Below are 14,815 nucleotides of genomic sequence, written 5' to 3' on the forward strand. Positions count from 1 at the left end.
CAAGGCGCTCCAACCAGCTGTCATGGGTGGTAAGAAGGAACTGAAAGGGCATAGGGTTGGCAGCATCTGATATACCACCGCATGAGCATGCCACTCCAGAGGGCACCATAGCTGGATTCCACTAAGGCAGAAATCTCAGACAACTGTGCATGTGGGCACGCACACACCTAAAATGGAATCAACATGAGCAAACACTTGAAGAAGAATCTAATAAATTTTAGAGTTTTCAAAAGGTGCCTGTTTCCAGTGCTGTCAAAACAACTACTCTACCCAAACAGAGGTCTACCGTAAAGACTGGTCAGACAAGTTTTTCAGCCCCATCACAAAGCAGTGCTTGGACCCTGCAGCAGAAGGAAGACCCTCACCCTCCTCATCAGAGTAGCAAGGCACCATTTACTTTCCATGCCCATCCAGTCCATGACGTCTACCAAGTGCCAATGTGACTGTCAGTCATTATAGAGACAAGATAGGTGAGAAAATATCTTTTATTGGACTAACTTCAGAAGTTTGTCCAGTGAAAGATATTACCTCACACACCTTGTCTTTCTAATATCGTGGGACCAACACCGCTACAACTACACTGCAAACAATGTCAATCATTATGGTATTTTTGTGATGTAGACACCTGCTCCCTAGGAACCGTGAGCCTTTTCACACAGGCTATCAAAGCTTTCCAATTCAAAAGGCACTTGATCACTATAGAACCAAGGTAGAGTTGCACTGATGACCCAGAGGAGAGACTCCACCCAATTACCAATCCAGGCACCTTCTTCTAGAATTTGAGTTTTTCTTCACACCTCCAAATAAGCAGCTAAACTAAGCAGGATTATCAGATACAGAACCAGGATGTTACAGTCTACCAAAGTCAGCATACATGTCTAGCCTAGGTATTTAGCAATAATAGTAATTATTAAAACCAAGAGAATATGATTGCATTTATGATCTCCTACATCCTCTTCAGGCAAAGAGTTAATTAGGCTCTATTTCACAGAGTCAATTTGAAACATTTGTCTCAATAGCATTATCTTAATTATTCCTCATCAAAATGATACCACCTCCTACTGTGAAATAACTTCCCTGCATAAACAGAAAAATAAAAAATACAACCTTGCGGTCTTGAAGTAGGCTCCTATTTTAAAACTATTGTGTAAAATTTTTACTGGCACTCAATGTGTTCAAAATGGATTCAAACAAGGTACCCATGCATCTCATTTTATTTATGGAAAGTATTATCATATTTTCAAAATCATTAACTGATTTTTCATTTGTATGATATTTTGCTTTGTGTAGCAATATATCAAAAACCATAGACATGAAATGATTCCCTCCAGAGGAGATAGCTTTTATTTATTCTCTATGAAGCACAGGCAAAAATAAATAGAATTTTCTATCTGATGCACTATTTGGTTATTAAATGGTATCAAACAAACAGTGTACATAAGAAGTCTGCAGCAGAAGGAATACCATTACTGTATTTTACCACTAAAATCACATACATTTGGTAACCATAGAATTATGATAATCAAATGAAGCATTCCTTAATATCAGTTTTGGCAAGTGAGTTCAAAATGCACAATATTTTGTACAAACATCTATTATTATTTAACATATTGGATTCTCCTAGTGAAAGATCTCCTACAGTTTTTAAATGTCTTGAGGTCTGGGTATTCCCCCCTCGTATCTCAAAGATGAGCTTGAAACAGTGAGCCACACCCATCAAAAAATACTCATGCCACATTCAAGTGCCAAAAAAGTAACAACTACCTAGATTCAGCCATTTTACCACAAGCAGATTATCTCTGCCAATGCATAACGTTCTAAAATCCAGCTTTCTGACAGTAAGAGCAGCCCAAATACACCATTGTTGGCTATGTTGCCAATATGGTGTTCACTAAATTACTATTGTGATTCTTGCACATTTCTTATTATTCATTGTGACAGACAGGCAATTACCTCCAATATCTTTGGGAGATCTCACTGTATTAAGTTTATGTATCATTGTGGGCCAGTATGCATTTCCATGGGGAGGGTGACTGATGAGGCAAATTCACTCAGCTTATAACACCTCCAGAAAAATACCACCACCTGGAGGCTCACATATACTGGTTCAAACTGGATTCTTCAGAGACTAACAGACAAAGAAAGGACTTTTGGATAAATGGCTTGAATTTAAACTGACTCACGGCCATCTTTCTGATTCATCAAACCAGCAGGACATTCTGTCCAACCGAGGGACATCAATCTAGGACTTCTGCCTACTGAACAGCCATAAGACTGATGGATGGCCTCTGGTAAGCGTTTATGATGTGTAGGAACTTTTTTTTTTTTTTAAATATGTTTTTACTGGAATGCTTTCACTTTAAGAATAAATATGCTTGCCTATAAAGTGGTATCTTATAACTGCTGATAATTACATTGTTATAAGCCTTTGAAAAGAAAGCAAAGCTCAGACACTGACCTGTTTAGGCAGTCTGGCATGCTGGCAGTCTCACTGTGTAAGCAGGGAATTATGCAGCCTGAAAAAATCCCCATCAGAAGCGGGAGAGATGCGTGTCTCTACCCAAGAGAATGATGGATAAGGAGCCAGGAGCCTAGAGTGGGTGCCCTCACAGGACTACAGAGAGGGAATACAGATGCAGTTGCCCTGAACTGTGAAACTCATGACAAACTTTATTGCATTAAACCCACCAGTAAGAACTGAGTAAACTCCGCATACGTTAGACGTCTTTTTCGATCTTTTCCAAAATGCAGCTGAACAAACTCTGAATTCCAGTTAAACGGAATGTGCTGATGAATTGTGGTCTGGCCAAAAACTTGTTTAACATCCTCTAGAAAAAGAGAAAAAAAGAGATCTGATTAAAAAATAAGGAGCCACACATAGAAAAGTAGTACTGATTTTTTCTGTCTAATAGGAAAACATTTTTCACATAGGAGATTACCCTATAAAATGTATCAACAAGCTTGGATTTTACTGATTAACTAAATCATAAATCTAGAAGAAACTATCTATTCTCACAAAGAAAACTCAGTTTTCAAGTACAACGCCTCACAAAACAAGATCCCAAAGAATCTTTTTTAATTATTAAGTTACATACTGACCAAATCTGTTTAAAAGAGAACCAAGTAGACACTTCATTGTTTCAAAGTGGTCTCTGTCAAGGAAAGATTAAGATTAACTGAAATTCTATGAAGAAGATGACAAAACTTAACCTGTTTTCAAAGAACAACGAATTTTTGGATCAGTCTACTGTTCACAAAAGTAGTATTATTCAAAGTCTTCTACGTTCAAAGAAACATAGCTACAAAAATACCAATATTTCAAGGTCCATTTTAATAGTCAGCTAGTCCTATACACCAGAAAATATATGTATAAAAACAAACTTTAACTTTTGAAATCTCTGGTTTCCTATAAAAAAATGTTAATCTGACCAGTAAGTACTTGCTTAGGACCTGATCCTCCAAACTCAGACTACCAGATGCATTCCTTACCACTATGATTTCTAATAAACGGATTTCATACACAATTGAAGGAATTTTTTAGATGGTTTAAGGTATCATTAATTGATTTATGGGCATAGGAATGATGAATACCAATCGGAATATTACAACATAAGGGCAGTGGATTGCTGGAATCTAATTAAGTACATCTTCTAGCTAATGAGCACAAGAATAGGTATGAAAAGTTACACATCTTTTAGATGTAATGATGTGACAAACTCCTTGGACTTGATTGTGACTCTAAGGGATCAAAAGATTCCATCTTGAATTTATAGTCCTACAAGAATTTGTCATCATTTGAAGTCTAGACCTTGACAGATTACCCATGATCTTTGATACTAAAGTAGAGGAAACAGAATCCTCTACCTCATTCCTCCTGAGCAACCAAGTGGATGGCCTTGATGTCCAGCAGATAACTTACGGTGTCTGCTATTGAGTCCTTTTCCAGGAGGAAGAAGGGGAAAAAGGAGAAGGGAGCCACTGACGAGTTGGAGAAAGATCAGAAAACTAACGTGAAGGATTTTTTAAAAATTATTATGGAAGGACCTATTGGTCTGAAGTGGCTTCCTACTATATTCCCTAACACCGAAGCTGCTTAAACACATTCAAGCCCAATTAAATTCCTCATGCCAACTGATCTAAAAAACACATTTTCTCATAACAATTCTAGATTCCTGTCAGAATTATCTTCAATCCGCACTCAGAAAGGTCCATTCCCAGTGCTCCCTCCCTCCCCTTGATCTTACCTGGCTCTGAGGACATTAACAAAGATCTTAGTAGTGGCAGAAGCAGCAATCCATAAAGAAATAATAATTATCGTATCTCTCTTTTACATAGCACTTTTCATCCATTAGACTGCAAAGTCCAGGTGATACCCTACATGGAGAACTATCTTGGTGAGAGGGCTGTCAGCCATTTTACAGGCAATACCCAAGTGACTAGTGTCTCTCCCATTTGGGATTAGCATGGAAAAAAAGCTCTCCTCTCTGACCACCTCTCAATGTCTCTCACCTGGAAGCAGAGCTGATTTCTCAGTTTGCTGGCAGTTTCAAAAAAATCGAAAACAAATATTGGCTCAGGTCGAACCAAATTTGACATTTGAAAATTCTGAAAAAAAGTCCATTTCAGATCAAATAAAATGTTTCATCAATCCAAAACATTGTTTCCAGGTATTTTTAAAAGGATGGAGTCACAAAATGGCTAGAGGAAACGATGATAGAGGCAGACTTGGAGGCGGTGGGGTTAACTCCTTATAAGCTATAGCCCAGTGGTTAGGGCACTCACCTGTCATGTGGGAGACCCAGATCCAATTTCCCCCCTATGCCTGGTGTGGGGCAGGGACTTAAACTTGGGTCTACCACCTTGGAGGAGAATGCCCTAACCACTGGGCTATGGGATACTCTGGTGTAGGTTTCTCTCAGTGTCTCCTGCTGAAGCTGTTCCACTGTGTATAAATAGTTAAACAGTCATTTGGGCAGAGAGAGAGAGAAGGGGAGAAAGAGAATGACTCTGTAGTCAGGTAGTTAATGAACTCACCTGAGACGTGGAAGACCCAAATTCATGTCCCTGATCCAATAAATATTTAAAATGCATTTACTATGTAAAAAATACAAAACAAAAAAAAAAACAAAAAAACCTCTCCAAATCTACCTGGGAGCCTTCTTCACCACAGCAAAGATAATTCACCTGAATCTAGGGTACATAGCAAAGATATTTTCCAAGGCAGCAGCTCTTCAGATACTCTAACCATCTAGAGTCACATTTTTAAAGGCATTTAGGTGTCTAGCGGGATTTTCAAAACCACCTAGACACCTAAAGCCCTTTGTAGTCAATTAGTTTAAGGCATCTAGAGGCTTCTGAAAATCACAATAGGAACCTTCATCTGACAAAATGAGTATTCTCCCACGAAAGCTTATGCTCCAATATGTCTGCTAGTCTATAAGGTGCCACAGGACTCTGTCGCTTTTTACAGATCCAGACTAACACGGCTACCCCTCTGATAATAGGCACCTTATTACCTTTAAAAACCTGAGCCTGGAAGTCCTCCATCATCTGGGACTGTTGACAGTGGTACTAAAACTGGTTCTCTTTGAGAGAGACTCCACTGTAGACTATTACTTCTTCCTTCAATGGGATTATTAGTTTAATCTTTTATCAGACCTAATTTGTGAAGATCTGGAAGTCAGAGTGGTGGAAGGAGAACTAAAAAATTCCCCACAGGGTGGATTGATTTAAATCAAAGCAATTTAAAATCACTAATTTTAATCATGATTTAAATCAACAAGCAGGAAACCTTAATTTAAACCACCAGTGTTAATGGTGTTTTGCATTTGTATTTTTAATGATTTCCTAATGAAAGGTTGGTTCTCATTGGCTGATAATTACAACTAAATATAATCTTTACACTAAATTTGGTGCTTCTTTTTGTTAACCATGAGGATATGCTGTATTGATAGCATTTATTTAAACAATTATATAGCTTAATTTACATGTATTCATTCTCAAATTTTACACATTTTATTATGTTAGAAAATGGTGAACTATGCATGTTTTATTTACTAGATGATAATATTTTACCTGTAATTTGTGTGAAGCTCCATTTGGACAGAAACTCAAATTCTACTAAAAATGCCATAAAACAAACTTTTTTAAAAATGAAACTTCCTTAAAGGTGTTGGATACATAAGAAAAAAACCTCATGATCAAGTTTATCAAAATGTGTTTTTATATTTAAAACCAAATGATTTATTAAACAACGGTAGATTATATCTGTAGTTAGCAGATCTCATCCTCTCACACCTAGTTTTTAATTCATAGATTGGAAGAGGAAAACAAGCTTTCCTGATTTTTCAACTTCCAGTTGGTTTCTTAACCTTGAACGAACTAGTTATTGAACTGAACTATCAGCATAAACTGAAATGAAAAAAATATTCTCTCTGCCCCTGCAGAAGAGGCTACTACAGTCAAAAGTTGATTTAGCACATCAACAAACCAGATGTCCCAATTTTACAGGGACAATCCGAAATTTGGGGCTCTATCTTATACACCTATTCATCCCCAACCCCCATCCCAATTTTTCACACTTGCCATCTAGTCACCCTAGTTCCAGGTGCCTAGTCAATGATAAGTTCAGCGGTTTGATTTTCTTTAAAATGTGGCAGCAAAAAATGTACTGTTCAACTTATTTTTATTTAATTGAAATGGCTTACAAAGATCATAGTCCGCTTAGGCCTTAACATAGGTTGTCAATTTCAAATTTAATTTTAAATAGGTTAAAAAAATAAAAAGCCTGTATTGAATTTAGAATTTTTTAAAAATATATTTTTTTTAATTAAGAAAACCAAATTTTGTCCACCCTGTTTTCCCATCAGCTGATCCTAGTTAACCTGGCATTATCCCAGCAGTCATTGAGAACTAAACATCCAGAGGCTGCTTTCAAAGCCTACAAAATAGAGTGAAGAAATTTTTTCTCAATAAATTTGGGACAAATGCCTCACCCTAGACAGCACTGTTCTCTTTCTCAGAGCCCCTTCCCCCCCCTGTCTGCACTCCACAGCAGGCTTGTATTTTGGGTTGTCAGCTAGCACATCCAAGCACAAAATTCCACTCTTGGGGAAATCGGATGGGTTCACAGGGAGGTCTCATCCCTTTTCCAAGTGCATTGTATTAGGACCATATCCCACTGAAACAGAAATTGCCCCCTGCAGCCCCTCTGTGGAGATTTTAGAGAGTTTCTGTTGCTGCATTTGAGCCTAGACTACTTTTTTTTTTAAAACAGCCCCAATATCTTCAGTCAGGCAAGCAGAGGAAACAGCTGCCTCCTCCTGTTAAGAACCACTTCTAATCTTCCAAAAGGATATGGATGTTCTCAAACCAGTCCTGTGGTTTACTCCCAAATCAGTCTCCCTTTTGTAGCAATTAGGAAAAAGCTTGGTAATATCCTATTTTCTTACCCACCTCTCCTCCCTCCAGGATGAGACTAGCACTGTTTGCGTATCACAAGAGCCCTGAAAGTCTGTTTACAAAGAACGTATCAAGTCAATCTCTCAGGCTATGTCTTCACTTTGAAAAAGGTGTGTTCCTACGTGGTGTAATAGCTTACATGAAGTAACTAATACGAGGTAAGATCTCGTGATGACAAGCCAGTTTGTAACTTTCACACTTGTTAGCAGGTTGTGGTAAAAGACTATAGGCTGCCTAGGGTTTACTTTAGTAGCTTACACAGATGTTTGCAGATAACTGCCTTGCCTTCACTACGATTTTACCTCATGTGTTAGCTAACTAAAAGTAAGAATACACCTTTTTTTCCCCTAATGAAGATGCACCCTCAAACTCCTTCTCTGTGATGAACAGAACAACCTCAACTCAAGAAAATGACAAAAAGAGGGGTAAGAAAGAATGGTTATTTCAAGTCTGAAAGTATGCTTCCTAATGATTTGTATTGCACCTTAACATTAAGGTGCTGGGCAAATTACAAACACCTAGATAACCTATAACAAAGGAATTGAAACGCGTTATCAAAAGTATTGGTAAGAAAACAATATCAAAATTAATATACATTTATCCTAGTATTTTTGTCCTATTACTTACGTGCATTCATAGGTATACGTATGTATATACCTGTACCACCCCAGGAATTCAGATAAATACAAATATTCCTCCGAACAACCAAAACAGCTGAAGGAGAAGAAGTAAATATGATTTCTTACTACAGTTTAGTCAGATTTGAGGTGCTGCCCCAAACAAACTTCAATATTTGTTTAGCTGTTTAGTACAATAGGCAGAGAGCTTCAATACTTAAGAGCATTTCAAAACGATGATGTAAACTGACGTCAGTGTGTTTTCGAAACTAACACCGGGTGCTTTTCTGACATTGTGCATGTTGGATTATATGGTGCATTTAGCTGACTGGAAGATTGCCTACTGTGCTTTTATTGACTACTTGATGGTATGAGACATGGTATCCCCCCCCTTTGCCCAAGACTTTTTACACATACCATATACTTTCTTCTCATCACTATTCATGGTTCACAAACTCTTATAATGTTCAGTGGACTGGATATTAAATTTTTCCTTTTTCCCTCACTACACTCATCACTCACTCATCTAGAAAAACTTCACTGATTCGCGTCATTTGTAGTCTTACTGTCTGATTCAGATACTAAAACCGTTCATGCTCCATGAACAAATTTACAATGGTTTGGCCTTTGATTTAACTGTCAAAAGATACTAGAACATTTACTACAATTCACTCCAAGCTGTTCCTCAGTTCAAACTGAACTCTTCCCTTATCTTCTAAATCCAGCATTACAACAGAAGGTGGTCACTTTTAAAATTTAATTTTACTTCAAAGCTTAGGGCAGCACTGCACCACTCTGCAAACTAAACCAAAGCAGATGATACAAAGCAGACAAAATACAAATAAGGGTGAATTAAAAGAGCACATTTATGCCCTCTTGGTAACTTCAGAAAAGTCTTTTTATAAATTTTAATCAACTTTTAAAGAGAGTTTATCAGGTCAAATTTGTCAGGTCAAATTTCACCCTAAATCTGGATTTTACATAAATATTCTTTTACAAAAGAAAAAAAAAATCAAAAATTCCAGCAGAAGCAGGGATTTTTGTTTTGTTTTTAATTTTAAAAAGAAAGCATTCACCCTGCAATGTCAGGAATAGTAATATTTCAGCATTGTGCTATTGCACAAACACCTGGAAAAGTTAGTAAAAACTGACTATGACCAATTAGCACATTTCTATTGTCCAGAGAGCTGTTAATCAAATCAAAAAGCATAAAAAGCGGCAAAGAGGACATTCTAAGTTTTCAGTTTTAGTAATCCATGGTGTTATTTGTAACAGATTAATTTATTTTACTAAACTTTGGATTTTAACCTGAAAATGTCTAAGTGTGTCAAGTAGAACCTGAAATATCAAACTTATCTGAAGGGAAACTATAGTATTATAAAAACAAATAACTTTTATATTTACACTATCATAATTTTTCTGCATACTTCTCTATCATTTTATTTAGTTAATAGCATTCAACTAAGCTCACAGAAATGTACTTTTAAAGGACCAAAATATTAAGCCAACCTTTTCTCAATCAAATTGACTCTGCTGAAATCTATAGCAGATACTGAAACCTAGATACATATTATAAACATTAAAATAATTTATTTACATTTGTTTGCCATGAACACTAGCTATAATTGCAAAACATTAATAAAGTGTATTGTAGAATGATCATGCAGTTTGTTCACATGCTAGAAAGCCTTAATTTAATAATTATCTATTTCAGAGCTTAAAATGTTAAAGTTTTGAAAGAATGAGTTCATAATTAATAATATAGATCAGGGTGTACTAAATTAACACTCAAACGTCCACTCCCGTCTTCTGAAGAGCTACACTAACTATTTCTAACATTTGGAAAAAATTACTTGGGCATGCCATAAAGTTAGAACTTATCACTAAAAATTCTATAGGCTATAATTCCTAAACATCCACTGTATTAAATGTGAAAAACTTCTCAAATCAATAATTTTTTCACTCAGGCCTAAATTTACCATTTTCTTTTTCATTTGGACAAATATTACACAACTATATTGTTCCAGCAAAGTAGTCACTTTGGGCTTGGGTGTCTTATATATGTATTATGCCCTTAAAAGAAATCTTGACATTCCATCCTGATGATTTGGGTAACAACTTATGTGAAAAGCATGGCTAACTTAGAAAAGTTAGATGCCTGCAAGTCACCAGGACCTGATGAAATGCATCCTAGAATACCCAAGGAGCTAATAGAGGAGGTATCTGAGCCTCTAACTATTATCTTTGGAAAATCATGGGAGACAGGAGAGATTCCAGAAGACTGGAAAAGGGCAAATATAGTGCCCATCTATAAAAAGGGAAATAAAAACAACCCAGGGAACTACAGACTAGTTAGTTTAACTTCTGTGCCAGGGAAGATAATGGAGCAAGTAATAAAGGAAACCATCTGCAAACACTTGGAAGGTGGTAACGTGATAGGGAATAGCCAGCATGGATTTGTAAAGAATAAATCATGTCAAACCAATCTGACAGCTTTCTTTGATAGGATAATGAGTCTTGTGGATAAGGGAAAAGTGGTGGATGTAGTATACCTTGACTTTAGTAAGGCATTTGATACGGTCTCGCATTATATTCTTATCAATAAACTAGGCAAATACAACTTAGATAGGGCTACTATAAGGTGGGTGCATAACTGACTGGATATCCGTACTCAGAGAGTAGTTATTAATGGTTCCCAATCCTGCTGGAAAGGTATAACAAGTGGGGTTCCGCAGGGGTCTGTTTTGGGACCGGATCTGTTCAATATCTTCATCAACGACTTAGATATTGGCATAGAAAGTATGCTCATTAAGTTTGAAGATGATACCAAACTGGGAGGGATTGCAACTCCTTTGGAGGATAGAGTCATAATTCAAAATGATCTGGACAAATTGGAGAAATGGTCTGAGGTAAACAGGATGAAGTTTAATGAAGACAAATGCAAAGTGCTCCACTTAGGAAGGAACAATCAATTTCACACATACAGAATGGGAAGAGACTGTCTAGGAAGGAGTATGACAGAAAGGGATCTAGGGGTGATACTGGGCCACAAGCTAAATATGAGTCAACAGTGTGATGCTGTTGCAAAAAAAAAAAAAGCAAACGTGATTCTGGGATGCATTAACAGGTATGTTGTGAGCAAGACACGAGAAGTCATTCTTCCGCTCTACTCTGTGCTGGTTAGGCCTCAACTGGAATATTGTGTCCAGTTCTGGGCACCGCATTTCAAGAAAGATGTGGAGAAATTGGAGAGGGTCCAGAGAAGAGCAACAAGAATGATTAAAGGTCTAGAGAACATGACCTATGAAAAGCAACAAAGAGTCCTGTGGCACCTTATAGACCAACAGATGTACTGGAGCATAAGCTTTCGTGGGTGAATACCCACTTCGTCAGACGCATGTAATGGAAATTTCCAGAGGCAGGTATAAATATGCAGGCCAGAATCAGTCTGGAGATAACGAGGTTAGTTTAATCAGGGCAGATGAGGACCTCTTCTAGCAGTTGAGTGTGAACACCAAGGGAGGAGAAACTGCTTTTGTAGTTGGCTAGCCATTCACAGTTGGCTAGCCAACTACAAAAGCAGTTTCTCCTCCCTTGGTGTTCACCCACGAAAGCTTATGCTCCAATACATCTGTTAGTCTATAAGGTGCCACAGGACTCTCTGTTGCTTTTTATAGATCCAGACTAACATGGCTACCGTTCTCAAACATGACCTATGAAGGAAGGCTGAAAGAATTGGGTTTTGGAAAAGAGAAGACTGAGAGGGGACATGTTAGCAGTTTTCAGGTATCTAAAAGGGTGTCACAAGGAGGAGGGAGAAAACTTGTTCATCTTAGCCTCTAAGGATAGAACAAGAAGCAATGGGCTTAAACTGCAGCAAGGGAGGTTTAGGTTGGACATTAGGAAAAGATTCTTAACTGTCAGGGTGGTTAAGCACTGGAATAAACTGCCTAGGGAGGTTGTGGAATCTCCATCTCTGGAGATATTTAAGAGTAGGTTAGATAAATGTCTATCAGGAATGGTCTAGACACTATTTGGTCCTGCCATGAGGGCAGGGGGATGGATTCTATGACCTCTCGAGATCCCTTCCAGCCCTACAATCTATGAATCTTCTGCTAAGCAGAGAACACAAGACAAACTGGAGAACTCATAAGGTAAATGACGTAATGAGATAAGTGGATGCAGTTTCACATCATGCACCAATATCAATGTTGCCTCTTCAACCCCTTTTGACAAGGACCTTTTTATATTAACCACAGTTGGGTCTAACGAGAAAAGTAGCAGTGTTATAGCTGGAGCTTAGATTCACATAGTCAAGATTATTTTAAAGAAAGGTTTGCTCAGTTCAGAAGTCGAATGTTGCTTTCCTATAACCAGCCCTACAAAGAACTGAATTGTCTGTATATGATCTACCTGGAGTAAGGGGCAGTGCACTGTTTCGACTCCCAGAGCCACAATCTCCCTCTGAGGGAGACAAGGTGGATCAGGTAATATCTTTTATTGGGCCAACTTCTGTTGAGAAAAAGAGAGAAGCTTCCTAGCTACACAGAGCTCTTCTTCAAGATGAAGTAGCCCTTTAACACCTCTGCAGTCATAAGACAAAAAAGGGAGGTTAGTAGCTTACAGATTATAGTAATAAGCCATAAATCTAGTGTTTTTAGTAAGACTATGATTTTTAGTGTCCAGCAAAGTTATGAATTTAAGCTTCCAGGCTCATCTTCTGAATGTGTTGTGCAGGTTTCCTCTGAGGCAGAGGACTGAGAAAGTCACATATGGCATGATGATTTTGTGAAAAGTGTTTGCCCACAGGTGATGTGGTATTTTTGTCTTTTATCAGTTTTCTGTGAGAGTTCATTTGAGAACAGAGAGACTGTCTGGTTTCACCCACACAGTGGCTATTGTGGCATTCAGTGCACTGGATGAGCTACCACCACGTGTTGTAATAGGCATGTATAGGACTCGTGGATCCTGAAATGTGCCTTGTGGGGGATATTGATCATCGTAACACTGGAGATAGGTCTGAAGGTTTTGCATCTATTGTTATGGCAGGTTCTGGTGCCAGTTTGAGTTGATGGATCCTGGTCTGTGGGGAGCTTCCTTCTGATGATGGAGATCTCATCCTGAAAGATCTCTTTCTCAAATTCACTCTTCTGGCCTTCAAATAATCCCGCAACCTTGTCGGGCTCCCCACAACCAGAACACACCTTCCCCCACTAAGGCTGGAAGCAGCAATACAGTGCACGAGTGCTGGGGAGTGACTTATATCCCCTTACTTCCTTGAGTCAGTCTGCAAAATGGACCACAATCTATCCCTCAGTTTGGGGTCCAAAAGTCAAGCTAACTTCTTTCCTTCTTACTCATCACCAATAAGATATTGCAGGCCAAAATCTATTTTCAGTTACATATCCAACCCCCATTGTCTTCAAATTATGTTTTCCTCTGTTGAACCTGTGAAAACTGCAGTTTGCACAGTAGTAACTGAGGGCATACAACTGAAGACAATGGGGGAGGGGGGACTGCCAAATGTGACTGGAAGGAGATTTTGGTCCACAAAATAGATAATTGCACTTACTTGAGCTATTATCTCCACTCTACACACAAAGTTGTACCAGTTTAACTAAAGATGTCCCCCTGTGAGTGGGCACAATCTCTCTTTAAACCTGACTTATGTTAGTTTAAGTTTGCACCCATACAATGCGGCTGACCTACACACAATCTTGCACCAATGTAACTGAATTGGTATTAATTCATCCCTTTTGTCATTTTGGTGCAAGTCTAGGTTTGGGAGTTTATCCTATTTTATTTTGCTGAAGTCTGATCAAAATAGGACAGTTACTCCAAAGCAAGAGTATCTGTCACACAAACTTGAACAGAAATAACAGAAGGTGGTAATTTAAACTAATTTAGTTATTTTGGGGCAAGTCTGCCTGTAGGCCAACCCTGATTTCTAAATGCAAACTAAAGAGATATACTGGTAGGCTATGTTTGAACTGATAGCATCTACACAGGAGTTTGCACCAGTTTACATGTAGCTAAAACTTTAATGTCAGATTCAGTTTCTGGATTACCATAGGGGTTAAAAACGGCATTATCTGGTAGTATCTCTGTTGATAACAGCATCTCTATTACTTGTGATGATATGCAACAAGGAAAAAAATCTTAAAGCAAAAGCTAGGCTCTAACTTATACCCCCAGGCAAGCAAGCCAGCCTGGATTCAAAGCATATATAAACACAAGTTAAAGGGTTTTGTGTAGAGAAAGTAGATAGGGCTGGGCTAAAACCCACAAAACAGCCTAGGTTAACTCTGCAGTGAAGGCATACCCTCAGAGTCCAGGCTGAGTCACAGCATCCCTTGACTGGTGCAAACCAATTTTGTGGAGGTGGTCTGGGAACACAAACTTGTTTCAGAATTCACAGAATCATTTCCTAACAGCTAGTTAATACAAAACACTAACTAACTAAAGTGACAAAATGCATACTTCTAGCTCAGAGACATTATTCTGAAGCAGTCCAAGTTGTTATATTTCTCTCTGATGCAGATTTGTGAGCTCTATTTCTTTAACAGCTATTTTGTTTAGATGGATGTTACAAAAATCGCTTTCTTGCAAAAGCATTAACATACATTCCCCGCCCCACTTAAATACTTCAATTTCAAATGCACTACAAAACATACTCCCACAACAGTGCTGTATTAGTATAAAACTATTTTAGTTCAATTAAAATGTCTAACTATCTA

General features: G+C 38.0%; 1 protein-coding gene across 3 annotated transcripts in view; it reads right to left on the bottom strand.

The window, feature by feature from the left end:
• Window positions 1-14,815, bottom strand: part of SLC25A13 (solute carrier family 25 member 13) — a 133,091-nt gene that overhangs the window by 55,854 nt on the left and 62,422 nt on the right. For all 3 annotated transcript variants that reach the window (XM_039522376.1, XM_039522374.1, XM_039522373.1), the window contains one exon: window positions 2,689-2,828. In XM_039522376.1, coding sequence (XP_039378310.1) covers window positions 2,689-2,828 — 140 coding nt within the window. The remainder of the gene's footprint in view (window positions 1-2,688; window positions 2,829-14,815) is intronic.

Source organism: Mauremys reevesii, linkage group 2, assembly GCF_016161935.1.
Source record: "Mauremys reevesii isolate NIE-2019 linkage group 2, ASM1616193v1, whole genome shotgun sequence".
Lineage (NCBI taxonomy): Eukaryota > Metazoa > Chordata > Testudines > Geoemydidae > Mauremys > Mauremys reevesii.